The following is a 15,179-nucleotide window of genomic DNA, read 5'->3' on the forward strand; positions in this document are numbered from 1 at the left end:
CAAAATTTCAAAACATATATGAAGTCTAAACAATGAGAAAGTATATAATTTAAGATCTTTTAAATTGAACAAAGTTAACTTTATGAAAATTTTTCTAGGTTTTTTTTTTTTTTCCATTTCACTATCAGCTGGTGAAAAATAGGCCAGTGTCCTCCCCAAAATAATTCTGAAATACTATGTACCCTTTTATACATTTTTAAGGTAGCACCTGAAATATTTTCATTATAAGTTCAAATTGTTGTAATGAATGTCATTTCTGACATGTTATAAATATTGACACTACAAAATAAAATATCTTAGAAAATCCATCCAATGGAATCTTATACCATATTTATTTAATACCCACCATCATTCGTTTAAAAATATATTAACATTTGAAAAATTTACATTATTTCTTTATTTCCATTCTATTTCCAGTTTTATGACATTTAAACTCAGAAGTCTATTATCAATTGAAATTCAATTTTAAAAATTTATATAATCCTAAATGTTATACCCTGAAATGAGTTACCATTATAATTGCTAGTGCACATTTGGACAAAGCAACATAAATATATTAATATTAAACATGATATAAACATATATTGAAAATACATTTTTTTAAGTAGCCAAGTTTCTTCAACTAATTAATGTGGTAAGAATATGTTTGCTGGGCTGAGAAAGGGTTTGTCATTCTATTCCTTTTCTTCGGAAGAAGTGCTGAGAATATTTGTTCACAAAAAATTAAGACGGGAATAGAAGGGATTTTGTTTTTGCTATGTCACAAAATTCTTTAAACTCCCTCTAAGTTATGTGTAAAAAACCTTTAGTGATCTATTGTTGAAAACTACTTTTAATGATTAACTGACACTTTGGTTTAAGTCCTCCTTCAGTTTTGTTGAAAGCTAAAGCTGAAAACCATTTGCAAAAGTGTAGCTACCAAGTAATTAGGGACATTTTACGTGTCTCTGACGCCCCTTTTCCGTCCTGGGGCAATGTTAACACAGTAAGATTAGAGGTGGGGGAAAGGTGTGCCTTTTTTTTGGTGAAAGGGGAAAAGGATGATTGCGCAGGGGAAGACAGGTTCTTTAGCAGCTCAGTTTTGGAAAAACAGTGCATATGGAAGTTGGAAGCCTGACTACTAATTCTTTTAAAAAACATTTATGTACTGCTCACACATCTCTTAGAAATTCCTTGTAGACCTCCAGAGCTGAGCACACCTCAGTTTGAAGAGCACGGGACTAGGCCTATTAACTTCAAAGTGTGGTATTTTCTGACCTTGTCATTACCTCATTACCTCCAAATTCGGGGGGGGGGGGGCGGGCGGGAGGAAGTTAACTTATTGGAAATTCAAGCCCCCTGTGAAATTATTGCATGAAGTTGTGTAGAATGTCCTACTTTAGGACATTTCTTCGTAATACTGTACCTTTATGGCCCTGGCATCTTTCTCCCTTCCATGTTTTCTCACCTGATCCTTCTGAAGGTAGCTGGTTTGTATCTGTAAACTTATGAAAGAGGTGGATTAGCGTGAAATCTGCGGCTACTGATCAGAGTCTAGTTAATCAACCTATCAGGGAAATGGGTTTGTAAACCAAACAGTATTTATAAACTAATTATTTGGGATGGATCTCCTATAAAAATTGATAACATAGGCACCTCTGGGTGGCTCAGTGGTTGAGCGTCTGCCTTTGGCTCAGGGCATGATCCTGGGGTCCTGGAATCGAGTCCCACATCAGGCTCCTCACAGGTCTGCTTCTCCCTCTGCCTGTGTTTCTGCCTGTCTCTTGGTGTCTCTCATGAATAAATAAATAAAATCTTTGAAAAAAAATTGATAATGTATATGTTGTTTTAAGTAATTGAGTTTTCAATACAGATAAATATTAAATCTCTACCCCTACTTCATTGTTCTCATTCTTTATAGCTGATACAAAAATTCATATGGTAAAAATAATATATTTTTGTACAACTCACATATACAAAGAAGGTGTTTTATTTTTTTACCTCATCTTTCTCAGAGAATGGTGACTAACCCTTATTTGTGATTAAAACAGAAACTGCAATCACAAAATGGTCAGCTATCATTAAATTCCGATTTTTCAAGTATTTTTTAAATGCTACTCACCTAATTTTTAAATTAAAAAAATTTTTATTTTTTATTTTTTATTTAAAAAAAAATTTTTTTTAAGTAGGCTCTACACTCACTGTGGGGCTTGAACTCACAACCATGAGATCAAGTAACACACTCTACCAACTAAGCCAGCCAAGCACCCCTGAAGTTTCAAATATTTTTTATTAAAACCGTAACTTCACAGATAAAGCAACATTTCATTTGTGTATATTTTTAATGACCTGGTGTAGTAGTTGTAATTAGAATTATTTTTATTTACTAGCTTTAGTTCTTAAAGACTTCAATCTTCCTACAACTGTATACTTTTAGAAATGCTTTACATTGCACAGCACGCAAATATTATCAACACTTAATATCTACGGTATTTCTACTAGTTTATTCTGATCAGTTTATTCTGTAAGTTCAAGGTTGTGTATACCTAGTGTTTGCAAATTTACACATTCATATATTGATTCATTTGACAAATCCTTACTGATTGCGATGTTCACAGTCACTGTTTCTAGATATGGAAATACAATATTGAGCAAAACCAGAAATAGTCCTTGCTCTCTTGTAGTTTTGGTTTATTGAGGGAACATGCAATAATCAAATAATTACACGTTTAAAAATTGCAATTCTGACAAATGCTGTAAAGGAGAATTAGAAAAGCCTGAGAGAATCTGCAACAGGATATTTGAATATTGGTGGGTGTGGGTGATTAAGAAAAGCTGCCCTGAGGAAGTGATCTAAGGATGAATGTGAGTTAATTAGGAGAAAGGAGGGGAAAACATTGCTGACAGGGAACAGTTTGTACAAAGGCCAGGCAGGTATCAGAGCAAACATGAAGGAAAGAAAAAGGCTAGCTTTGGGAGGAAAATGTTAAGAGGTCGGGGGAAACCAGGCACGAGATGGGGCTGGAGTATGAAAGGCCTACTCGACATTACAGGCATTTAGAAAGCATTTTGATATGTAGACCAACAGAAAATAACTGAGACCTTTGTAGGGTTTTAAGCATGAGTGTGGGTAGGGTGATAGGATCAGATTTGCATTTTGAAAAGATTACTGGCTTCACTGTAGGAATGGATTAGAGGGCAGGGCGAGAATGTACGGTTTACTGAGATAGGTGCTTCTCTGAACATATGCATGTAAACTTCAGACTTTCAAAAATCAAGTTTTAAAGGGATTGGGATTTTCTAAGAAAAGAAACACTGGTTTTTATCTCTTCAATCTTTTGTTTATCTTTTAGGGGCAAGGCAAAATGGGTTCACGGGGGGGTGGGGAATGAATAATACTCCTTCCCAGAAGTCCTGGGAAAAAGCATGTCATCAATTATCAAAGTTAACTTTTTCTCCCAAAATGAAAATAGCTTTATTGATTTTTTTGGATTGCATACCCAATATAAATTATATTCTCAATATACAGCAGTACAGAAAGTGTGTCAAGAAATTTTTTTAGAAACTGAAATTCAGCTACTGAGATAATTATTGTTTCCATTCTGGTGATCATCCTTATCCTTTTAAACTACTTTCCTTGCTAGTATTCACATATGAACTTATGCATATATTCTAGGGACCACAGTATCAATAAATATTAATTGGATGAGTTAATTATTCCTATTATATATGTTAATATATAGCTTTTTTCACTCAACAATAAGCCTTGGACTCATAAAACACCACATTAACCTTTTTAATGGTTGGTCAATAATTCATTATAAGCATGTGCCCCCACACTGATGGAAACTCAAGTTTTTTAGGCTTATAAACAGTGCTATAATGAACATCCTTGCACAGACATCTTAATATGCCTATCTATGATACATTTCTAGAAAAGAAAATGCTGGGTGAAAAGATACGTATTTTTTTTTTTCTATTTTGGTACATATATAGCCAAACAGCCTACCAGATAAGTTATTCTACATTCCCATTTATTTTACTATACCTTTAATGAATTAGAAAATTACATATTCACTGGTATTTTTATGTACACTCCTCTGATTACTGACCAAGTCTGCATATCTTCCCATGCTTTCTAATCATTTGTATTTCTTCTTCTATAGTTTTCTATGTCTTTTGCACCTTTTCTTCTTCTTCTACTAGATATGTTTGACCTAATGACTTGTAAGAGCCCTTTGTATATTAGTGATATTAAGCCTTTGTTTTTTAAGATTTTATTTATTTATTCATGAGAGTCACAGAGAGAGATAGAGAGGGGCAGAGACACAGGCAGAGGGAAAGGCAGGCTCCATGCAGGGAGCCTGATGCTGGACTCGATCCCAGATCTCCAGGATCACACCCTGGGCCAAAGGCGGTGCTAAACCACTGAGCCACCCGGGCTGCTGGATATTAAGACCCCTTTCTTGAGGCATGACTAACCTACAAAAAGCTATACGTATATATTTCTTAAACCTTTTGTTTCTTCTATTAATTTTCAAAGTTTAATTATTATTATTATTTTTAGTAATCTCTAGACCCAATGTGGGGCTTGAACTCACTGTCATATATTATCCCAGATTTCTTTTTCCCAGTACACCTAAAAATTTTTTTATCATGTCTTTGAAAAACAAAAGTTTTATAATTTTATATAGTTAATTCTGTCTGTCTTGTTCTTTAAAGCTCCTGTTTATGTGTTCTACTTAGAACTAGGTCTTTCACTGCCCAATATTATAAAAATACTTCCCCAGTTGTATTTTCTTTTGGTACTTTTTACACTTTTGAGAGCATTTCTGGAGGACAATCAAATGATACTAATGACTTATTAAAATGTTTATTTTACAAGAAATTCCCTTTTGCAAGAAATTCCCTTAGGATTTATCCTCTAATAGACACAAAGTTTTAGTTTTAAGGACAGTCAATAAAAAACTGTTTATAATGGCCAAAAATCTTGTAAATGGAAAGTTCAACAATAGCAGGCTGGTTAAATCAATTATGGTATATCCATAGCCATTAAAATCACACTAAAAATATTTAATCATAGTAAAACATATTAATAATACAAGCACAAATATGCTAAAGCCCAATTCATAAACACCAAAAAACAATTTTAGCCAGGCACAGGAAAAGAAGACTGTATTTACATAATAGCGGATAGTTTTGGAAATGAGTGATCTTTTTTCTTATTTTTTCTCCTGTGAGCATGTTTACAGTATGAAAAAAAGCTTAAAATTCAGTGTAAGCCTATAATAATGCAGATATGGTGTATCATGTGTATTTTAGTAGTGAAGGGTGCCCTAGACTAGAGGTTGTCTTCAAACATAAAGTACAACTTTTGCCTCATTCCGTAATCTTGAGCAAGTTGCTTAACTTTTGTTCTTGAGTTTCCTCTTCTGTTAAATGAGGATAATAATACTTGCCTTAATTTAACTTACAAGGCAGTTGTGTAGACTGTAATTTACTGTAAGCTACACAGAAATGGTGTTAATAATATTATTTATATTCAACTACAGGATTATCATTGCTTTTTTGGCTTAAACCCCTTTCTTGAGGGATGACTAACCTACAAAAAGCTATACGTATATATTTCTTAAACCTTTTGTTTCTTCTATTAATTTTCAAAGTTTAATTATTATTATTTAGTAATCTCTAGACCCAATGTGGGGCTTGAACTCACAACCCTGAGATCAAGAGTGGCATGCTATTCTGACTGAGCCAGCCAGGCACCTTGCTTATTTAATGTATACATACTGATAAGTATGGAAATAAGTATACACTTGTGAAACCATCACCACAATCTGTGCCATAAACATATCCATCACCTTCCGAAGTTTCCTACTGCTCACTTTATTACTTTTTTGTGATAAGGACACTTAAGACCTACCTTCTTAGCAAAATTCTCTATAGCACAGTATTATTAAATATAGGCACTATGCTATACAGTAGATGTCCAACACTATTCACCTTGCACAACTGAAACTTTGTACCCTTTGACTTAGTATCTCTCATTTCCCTCTCCCCATCTGAACCATTGGCAACCATTACTCCACTTTCTGCTTTTAGGAGTTTGACTAAACACCTCATAAAAGTAGTATCATGTAGTATTTTTCCTTCTGTGTCTGGGTTATTTCACTTACCATAACATCCTCCAGTTTTATCCATACTGTTGCAAATGGCAAGATTTCCTTTTTTTTTTTTTTTAAGATAGACTATTCCATTGCATATATATGATTGTTTTTAATGTAAATGCAATGGAAACATTAGTTCAATACCTTTAAAAATATGCTTTTTACTTAGGAAAAAAAAAGAAGAGACAGAAGAAGTTGCCTACCAAAACAAATTGCAAGGAAAGATAAATTATTCAACAAACATTTGCTAATTGTCTACTATTATCCAACTGAGATTGGGGCAGGGGGTTATAGGAGTGAGTAACACTCAGTTACCATTTTCAGATACTTCATTCTGGTGGATGACACATGTCAAACCCACAGACAGAATCATAGGTCATTGTCCCTAGAAACTTAAACAGGCAACGTGCCTCTACCAAGGCAGCAAATGACAGTCAAGTTTGGCTATCAAAGATCCACTGACCAAGGCATAGGATCTCAGCCTCACAGCAGTTATAGTGGGACAGGGTCAAGGTAGCCTACAGCACTTTTACATAGCCTAAAGTGAAATTAGGGGATAAATTGGTTGGGGAATGCCCCATTCTTGAGGGGTTCCCCTGGTAAGCATAAAGGGGAATCCCCTTAAATATGGTAGAAGCCCCAATAGCAAATGTAGGGGCTAAGGGGAGAACAGATCCCTGCTTGCTAGCAGGAGACTGGAAGGGGTGGGGGAATTCTTAAAAACTCCATTTACAGAACAGGAGATCCCCTTCTGTTACTCAAAGTTCCCTTGTAGGGCTGTTTTGAGACATTTGTGTGTTCTCTGCTCTTCTACTTTGCTTCTGATTCCATCTTCCTTAAGGTTTAGAGAAAGACAACTGAATACATATCTACACAGAAAAAATGATAAAAATATAAACATACCCCCCCCCACAGTCAGCGCTATTTGGCTGTGAGAAGTTCAGTAGTCCTAGAACTTAAGTCATTTATTTGTACCGTTTGAATCTAGTGTTCATTCATAGTTCGTCCAAGTTTAAATTATAATTCCAGACAGAAAACAAAGGTGGATTTTACAAAATAGAAGGTAAGATGTATGCCTGAGAAAAATACAGTCCGGACACAATTCACACCATTAGAGAGGGATTCAAACACTTCTGGAGACTCTGGTGCTACCAGAAAGCGAAAATAATAATACTAGCATAAACTTACATAGTGCCTATTGCGTACCAGACATATAAATGAAAAGAAGCAAAGCTATGAATTTAATAGTTTGGGAGTGAAAACAATTTGTAAAGTTGAAATAAAAATTCTTAAGTCCACTTTCACTTACCATTACCTTAATCCTAGGTAAACAATTAACTTCAATAATTCTTTTCATGGGGGAGGCAGCAGTGGTTAAAATACAATAAATAATGCATTTATTTGCAAAGTGCCTGGAATTGAAAAAATGCATTAAGGACAAAGTACAGTTATTATTACAACATTCTTCCATATATCCATGGAAGGGACATATTATATGCCTCCAAGTGAGCAGAATCCTCTCTTCTCCAAGGTACAAATTAAGTCAGTGTCACAATTCTACTCCCTCAGACTTTCCAACAACTAAAAGAAATAAAAATAAAAAATAAAAATAAATAAAATATAATAAATAAAAATTTAAAATCCAAAATAAAAAGGAAAAAAAAAACCCCCACAAAAAACAATAAACCACAAACAGTACCAATCTGAGGATCTCTATCAGAATTTCAAGCTGTTGATCACTGGTAGGCAGGTGACTATGATTACTACTGGAAAAATAACTCAAAGCCAAAATCTTTTTGTGGCAGGTTAATAGTATTGTGCTTTGCATTAAAATCACATCTCATCTTAAGATAGATTTGTTTGATGTATAATATTGTTCACTTATACAGACACTAAGATCATAGTGAATTAACAGGAAGTTGATTGAATAAATCAATACGATCAACAGTATGAGTCTCAATATGAATGCATATGTTTACCCATTGAAAAACGTTAATACTACTGGTATTTTATAATGTGACTGAGGAAATCTGTTATTTAAAGTTAATCTTGAGACACATACCATATTCCATACTCCACATTATATATTCAGATCTTCAAATGTCTTTATTTTAAAAATAGAAATTTCAAGGAAACAGAATCATAAAACTAGAGGGCCTAAAAATTGTTTAACACAGGCTCTTTATTAAACATATACTTTCCTATCAATACTTAATGAAGAGGATTAAAGCCTCTAATAAACAATTTGTAAGTCTAAGAGTCTGTGCATATTTTCAAGTTTTTCTATGCACATCCTAACATATACTAAGGTAAAAAGTGTACCCTGCCATATAAATGTCCTTTCTTCCTTTTTCTTTTCTTTCCCTTCCTTCCTTTTTCAAGAGTAATCCTGAACGTGTGTCCTATTAGTTTGCGATTGAACTCTCAGCGTCACTATATTCCTTCAAAAAGTCAAAGAGCCTCGCCATAGTTGGAGAACGTCTTTTTTTTTTTTTTTTTGAGCCTGAAATAGGCTTGAATAGAAGTAACTGAAGATTCAGTTTCACGTGTTAAAAACAGTAGAACGAGTCCAGACCCTTTAGAATTTTCGAAATTGAGCATACTAAAATGTCAAGAATATAGAAGGGCTCTAGGTTGGAAAACCTAATTTTTTTGGGGGGGGGGGGGGCGGGGAGAAGACTCGACCGAGGTTTTGAGTTTTCATTCCTAGCTCCAGCTGTTCCTCGAACCATTCTAAATGCCGGATGCAACGTAAACAATTCGAAAAAATAAAAAAAATAAAAAATAAATAAAAAATAAAAAAGCTTAATAACGAATCCTTGCCTTGAGCTTCACAATCCCCGGGAGCCGCACACGGCGTCGGTCTTAAGCAGACTCCTCCCCGCTCTTGGGGAAAACCCTGCCTAATATTTATAACGTTATGACATACTGTAATACTCACAAGGTGGTTGTAGAAAGTATAAACACGACTGCGGGTATCTGATTGGCTGGTGGTGATGTAACACCCATGTCAATACTTCCCAGCGAACGCACGTGTTCGACCTTTTATTTAAATTTCCATTTCATCACAGCAATAAGACACTCGGGGCGGTGCATTTTCTGTTGAAATGAGGATCGCCTCGGGCCGGAGGTGCCGCCTCGCGCGCACCGGGCTGCGGGCCGGGAGGTGTCGGGGGCCGCAGCCTCCTCGCGTGAGACGCACCGCCCGGGCCGGGCCGGTCTTTGTGAAGGAGCAAAATTAAGTTCACTTCCTCGGGCACCGCCACCCGCCCCCCCCCCCCCCCCCCCCCCCCCCCATAGCAAATGACAAGGCTGGAAGCGCAGCTCCCCGCCGCACGGGTAGTGCCAAAGTCCCAGGTGAACTCGTGGCGAGAGAAGGAAAAAATGTGCGTCCCGGGCGCGGGTAGGTGCGAGCGGGCGGCGGGGAGGCGGCCAGACCCTGACACTCGCCAGCTGTTTGTCCTCCGCGTAGCCCGGCCCCGGCCGCACACGCCCGCCCCCCCCCACCCCCCCGCCCCGAGACCCCCGGCCGCCCGCCCGCCCGCGCGCCCGGCCTTTTGTCCCCCCCCGCCCCCCGCCCCCCGGCCGACTTCCTTCCCCCCCGCCCCGGCCGCACCCCCGCCCCCAGGCCGGAGGCGCGGCCCGGCCCCTTTCCCGGTCCCCTGGCGCCCCCACCCCACCCCGGCCCAGCCCCAAGCCCAGCCCCCCTCCCCCAGCCCGGCCCCCACCCTTTCCCCCTCCAGCGGTTACTGCTACCCCGGTGCATTGTGGGCGCACGGTCCGTTGTTCATTTGCCATTCGACCTCCGCCGGGGCCTGGTCGGACGGAAACGCTCCGCCGGCTTTATTGTCGGCTCGGTATGTGGCGGAGCCCGGCAGCCTAACGTGCCTCCCGCGCTCGGCGCCTGGGGAGCCGGCGGCGGCGGCGGCGGGACTCCTCGGCGCGCCGGAGGCAGGGTCGGTGTGTGCGCGCGGCTCGAGAGAGGGGGCAGCGCAGGGTCCCCCCGCACTCCGCCTCCCAACTTCCAAGGCCCCGCGCGCCCCCCGGCTCGCGGCTGCCCTCTCCGCCGCCCGCCCCCTTCTCCGCGCGGGACGCTGCCCGGGGCTCTCCGCGGGGGCGGGGGTGGAGGACGAGGCGGCGGCGGCGGCGGCGGCGGCGGCGGACGCGTGAGGCAGCCCCGGGAGCGAGCGCGAGCCGGGCGGCCGGGCGGGAGGGCGAGGGCGAGGGCGAGGGCGAGGCCGGGCCGCGCGAGACCGGAACGCCGGGGGCGGGGGCGGGGGCGACGCCGAGGGGGAGCGGCGGGGAGCGCGCGGGACGCGGCCCGAGGCCGGGCGCGAGCCGGGGCACCGGGCGGCGGCGGCGGCGGCGGCGCGCGCCATGTCGTTCAGTGAAATGAACCGCAGGACGCTGGCGTTCCGAGGAGGCGGGTTGGTCACCGCCAGCGGCGGCGGCGGCGGCGGCGGCGGCGGCTCCACGAACAATAACGCTGGCGGGGAGGCCTCGGCTTGGCCTCAGCCGCCGCAGCCGAGACAGCCCCAGCCGCCAGCGCCTCCGCAGCTCAATGGGCGGGGGGCCGACGAGGAAGCGGAATTGGAGGGCCTGGAGCCCCAGGACCCGGAGGCCTCCGCCGCCGCCAGCGCCGCCGCCGCCGCCGCCGCCGCCGCCGCCGAGGAAGCCAAGGAGTCGCTGCTCCCCCAGGACGCGGGCGGCCCCACCTCGCTGGGCGGCGGTGGCGCCGGGGGCCCCCTGCTAGCGGAGAGGAACCGTCGGACTCTGGCCTTCCGAGGCGGCGGCGGCGGCGGGGGTCTCGGCAACAATGGCAGCAGCCGCGGCCGGCCCGAGACCTCGGCGTGGCCCCTGAGGCATTTCAATGGGCGAGGGCCCGCGGCCGTGGAGCTGGAGCTGGACGCGCTGGAGGGGAAGGAGCTGATGCAGGACGGCGCGTCCCTGAGCGACAGCACCGAGGACGAGGAGGAGGGGGCGAGCCTGGGCGACGGCAGCGGGGCGGAAGGCGGCAGCTGCAGCAGCAGCAGGCGGTCGGGCGGCGATGGCGGGGACGAAGCGGAGGGCAGCGGCGTGGGCGCTGGCGAAGGAGAGACTGTCCAGCACTTCCCGCTCGCGCGGCCCAAGTCCCTGATGCAGAAGCTACAGTGCTCCTTCCAGACCTCCTGGCTCAAAGATTTCCCCTGGCTGCGGTATTCCAAGGATACTGGCCTTATGTCCTGCGGCTGGTGCCAGAAGACCCCTGAGGACGGGGGAAGCGGGGACCTTCCGCCGGTGGGGCACGACGAGCTTTCTCGAGGGACCCGAAACTACAAGAAAACCCTGCTTCTGAGACACCACGTCTCTACCGAGCACAAACTCCACGAAGCCAACGCCCAGGTACAGTATATCCCGCTCCTTACTTTTTTTTTTCCAGATCTTTTTAGGGAAGAGGTTTATCGGCTAGAAAACCCCACCACTTTCTTGGGTGAAGGCATCGTTCCCGTCGTGGCACTGCGGAGGGCTGATGCGTGGGGGGCGGGGGGCGGGAGGGGGGGTTTAGGGAGCCTGGGAACAAGTTTTCAGAAGTTCCTCTGCGTTGGGGGGTGGGGGATGGAATGACAATTTTCCAGCCGTAGCGCTGATTTTATTTATTTATTTATTTATTTTTTGGACTCCATTCTTTGTCCATCAGATTTGCGTTCTTAAAAAAGTTTAAGAAAGTGAGGTTGAAGGCTTTAACCCTAAAAGGTTGACTTTGCGGTCAAAAATGTTTATTAGCTGTGATTTTTAGAAAAGCTGCCTTAATGTTTCATAGTCGTTCAGCGTGCTGATGGAAGTCAAATATGGCAACTCTTTGAAGAATGAATTAAACAATTTCCTTAACCTTTGACGCTAACCCTTTCAGGAAAACATTCAACTCAGAAAACTCTTTACATCAGGTCGGGATAATGTGAAATATGAGAGCAGCATGTAAATGTAGAGGAAGCTATTTGGATAACACTCCTTGTGAATAATTTTACTAAATTCCTCCCCCTTGAACTTTCTGTTGAACTTTCTTACCAAAGGCATGCTTTTGGTAAACTAGTGGAGTTTTTACTTGTTTCTTCTACTACCCAGATCTTTTGCGCTGAGATTTTTCTGAAATCCCTTTTTTTTTTCCTTAAAGTTCCCTGTACATGCGGTTTATTTTAGACTTTGCAGATGTTTGTGAGGTTATTATTTCTATCAGGTAGTAGGCTGGTGTAGGATGTGTTCACTGAACTCCTTGAAAAGCATAAATCCTCAGTTACAAAACAGATAAGCTGTACTCTAGTTGTTATTTCTTGTTTTAATATTTCCAGTTTAAAGATAGTAGGCTTGCCATTTTGGTGATTCTTTTTCAAGCCAAAATAGATGTCAAGCAGTTCTCATTTTAATACTTTCAGACAACCTGTGTGGTAGATGGAATTCATTCTTTTGTATTGGTTAGCCAGTCATTGATTTGAGAAAGTCAGCTTTTAGGTATTAGTCCTGCTATGTGTTTATTGGAGTAATCTTGCTGTTCAGAACACTTACACTGGAGTTAATTAGGTGCTATCCCATAACCCCCAAAGCACGGTAATTTTTCTGAAGTTAACTTTAAAGCATGGGGTTATTTTTCCCAGTGGAGAATGGCAATAGTTTTTGCACAAATTTAGTTGCCTAAGGAAGGTCACTCAAAGATGTACAGTCCCAAAAACTTAAGTAAATTGTCCTAAGTCTTAGAGTCCTTGATGATAACGGAGACTAGAGCCTATAGGGGATGTTGTAATGGAAAAAGAATGGGTTTTGGAATAAATCTGGGTTCAGATCTCAGCTTTGTACAATTACTAGCTTTGTGAGCCTGGGCCGTGGAGTGAAATATAACATTTCCTTGTGTCCTGTATGCCAAGTACACATTACCTTCCTTACTCCGCTATCTTATTTTTTTTATTATTATTATTATTATATGGATGCAGAGTCAGAGGCTTTAAAGAGTTAATAAGTTATGTTGTGAGATGATGGAGATGGAGACTTGTGAAAATGAAAGCGCACTTTTCTAAATAATGGTAGGTCGGTTATTCGGAAAATTTTAAAAAGACAATTAGAAGGAATGTTCTTAATATACAGTGGGCCAGTTACTCTTCATAGTCTGTCCCTGTAGACCAATCTGAATGGGAATGCAAAATATAATTAGCTGCTTAGTGAACCTGAAATCAGAGGAAGGGGAATTAGTTGGATAACTTTACGATAGATTTTCGTGTGGTGTATCCTTCTCCCCTAGGCGTTATCTTCTGGATCAGGGGATTCATTCCCTAGGTAAAATCTTTTCTAAATTTGATCTTTGAATTATCCCTCCTTTTCCCTTTGACTCCTCTAAAGATAACATATAATCTTTTTATAGTAGAATCTGCACACCATCTTAGGACATTCTTTTCATTAGGCTGAGGACAATTAGTAAATTTAGGAAATTGTATATCTAAGGTTATATATTGGTTTCCTCGATTGGATTTTGGATGTTTCCACTCTGAATTGATCCTAATTTTTCTATTTTTCTTTGTAACGTTAGTTTGGGTGTTGACCTTATTAGTGTTATCGCAGGTACCACCAACATATCTCTTTGTCTTGTTAATATGAGTGACCTGTTCAAGAATTGACTTACTCATATGGGCAGAGTTCAGTTCGCCTTTTTTTTTTTTCCTCCTTGCCCTGTAGCCTTTGACTACCTGCAGGAGGCAGTATAACACAATCTGTAAGAGCATTCTTGGGCTTAAGGTTAGGGGGACCTGAATCCTAATCATCTTTCCTGGCAGGCAAATGAGTTAACTTGTACTTCCCCTGTATGTGCGAAGTATATCTGCCAGCGCTTAGTAAAAGCTAGCAATTGTTTATTATCATTATGTATATTTATTACTGATAACTATAACAAGTATTTTTGGTAGCCTGGTATCCTATGTCTCAGCGTTACAAATTTTGACAGTTTGGAAACCACTTTATCTCATGGCATCAATCCTAATTCAGGAGAATAAACCAGTTCTCCTTTTCATACCTTCAGAGACTTTGGCCATCTAGTTTTTTGAACATTCTGAGACTTTCTCATCCATTCAAATTCTTTCACCACTTCATAAGAATACCTTACAATAGCTTTCTCCTGTCCTGAAAATGAGAGTTCTGGAGTTCTTCAGGCAAGAACTCAGTTTTAGGCTAAGGGTAGTTCACACCCTTTATTCCCCTCAACTCCTCCCCAGTTTTTTTTTTTTTTTTTTTTTTTTTTTTTAAAGAGGGATGATTTTTGAGAGGAGACTGGCTAAATCTTAGAATATCACTAAGTGTTACTTTTCTTAGGCTTTCTGAAAGTAAGAAAAATTCTTTTTCATTAAATCGGACCAAAGAATTAATAGCACATTCCTTAAAAGTTTGTTGTTCTTCTGTTAATTGGGTGTTGGTTGTCAAGACTGCTCATGGAAGAGTTAAAATATGCTCTCAGAATGTTTTCTGAGTATGCTATTTCGGAGAGATCCCTATGTTCTTTATAAGGATGTAAGGGGTGATAGAGTTTTTATTTGAGTAATAACTGTCTTTATTGAGGGGGGTTCAATGATTAGCTCATAGAGGATTTGACCATTTGGCCCAGAGGACTTTTAAAATTGCTTTAATAACAGTGGTTACCACTGTCTCTTGGTTTGGATCACTTTCTACCCAATTGTGAAATTTTCATAGTGTAAATCACACATTTTGTCGCCTCTTGCCAGTTTACCAAGTCCGAAACGTATTGTTAATAAATTTCATTAATCTTTCTAGAAAGTAAATACTGAATTTAAATCAGTGATCTGATTGACGTTACTAGTGAAAATATGTTGGTCAGCAACTAAAGCAAAAGTGAGGTGGTTTACCAGCTTTCTATTTGACAAAAATAAGGCTTAAGGGCTTTTTTTGTTTTTAACAATTTAGGAAGAAAGTCTGAAAATATTAAAGATAAAATGCACCTCGTGGCTCATTCGGTTAAAGTGTTGGACTCTAGATCTCACGGTTGAGTTCAAAGCCCTGCGA

At 41.3% G+C, this 15,179-nt stretch overlaps 1 protein-coding gene and 1 long non-coding RNA gene across 3 annotated transcripts in view; one reads left to right on the plus strand and one right to left on the minus strand.

Moving 5' to 3' along the window:
- Positions 1–1,734: 1,734 nt before the first annotated feature.
- LOC119866721 lies at positions 1,735–9,409 on the minus strand. Its single transcript, XR_005381144.1, has 3 exons — positions 9,088–9,409; positions 7,456–7,558; positions 1,735–1,794 (listed from the first exon to the last, which is right to left on the minus strand). It is a non-coding gene; the product is annotated as an uncharacterized LOC119866721 (long non-coding RNA).
- A 1,079-nt stretch (positions 9,410–10,488) lies between these two features.
- Positions 10,489–15,179, plus strand: part of ZBTB10 (zinc finger and BTB domain containing 10) — a 32,853-nt gene continuing 28,162 nt past the window's right edge. For both annotated transcript variants that reach the window (XM_038579592.1, XM_038579593.1), the window contains exon 1: positions 10,489–11,528. In XM_038579592.1, coding sequence (XP_038435520.1) covers positions 10,524–11,528 — 1,005 coding nt within the window. In that variant the 5' untranslated portion in view covers positions 10,489–10,523. The remainder of the gene's footprint in view (positions 11,529–15,179) is intronic.

Source organism: Canis lupus, chromosome 29 (assembly GCF_011100685.1).
Source record: "Canis lupus familiaris isolate Mischka breed German Shepherd chromosome 29, alternate assembly UU_Cfam_GSD_1.0, whole genome shotgun sequence".
NCBI classification, from domain to species: Eukaryota; Metazoa; Chordata; class Mammalia; order Carnivora; family Canidae; genus Canis; species Canis lupus.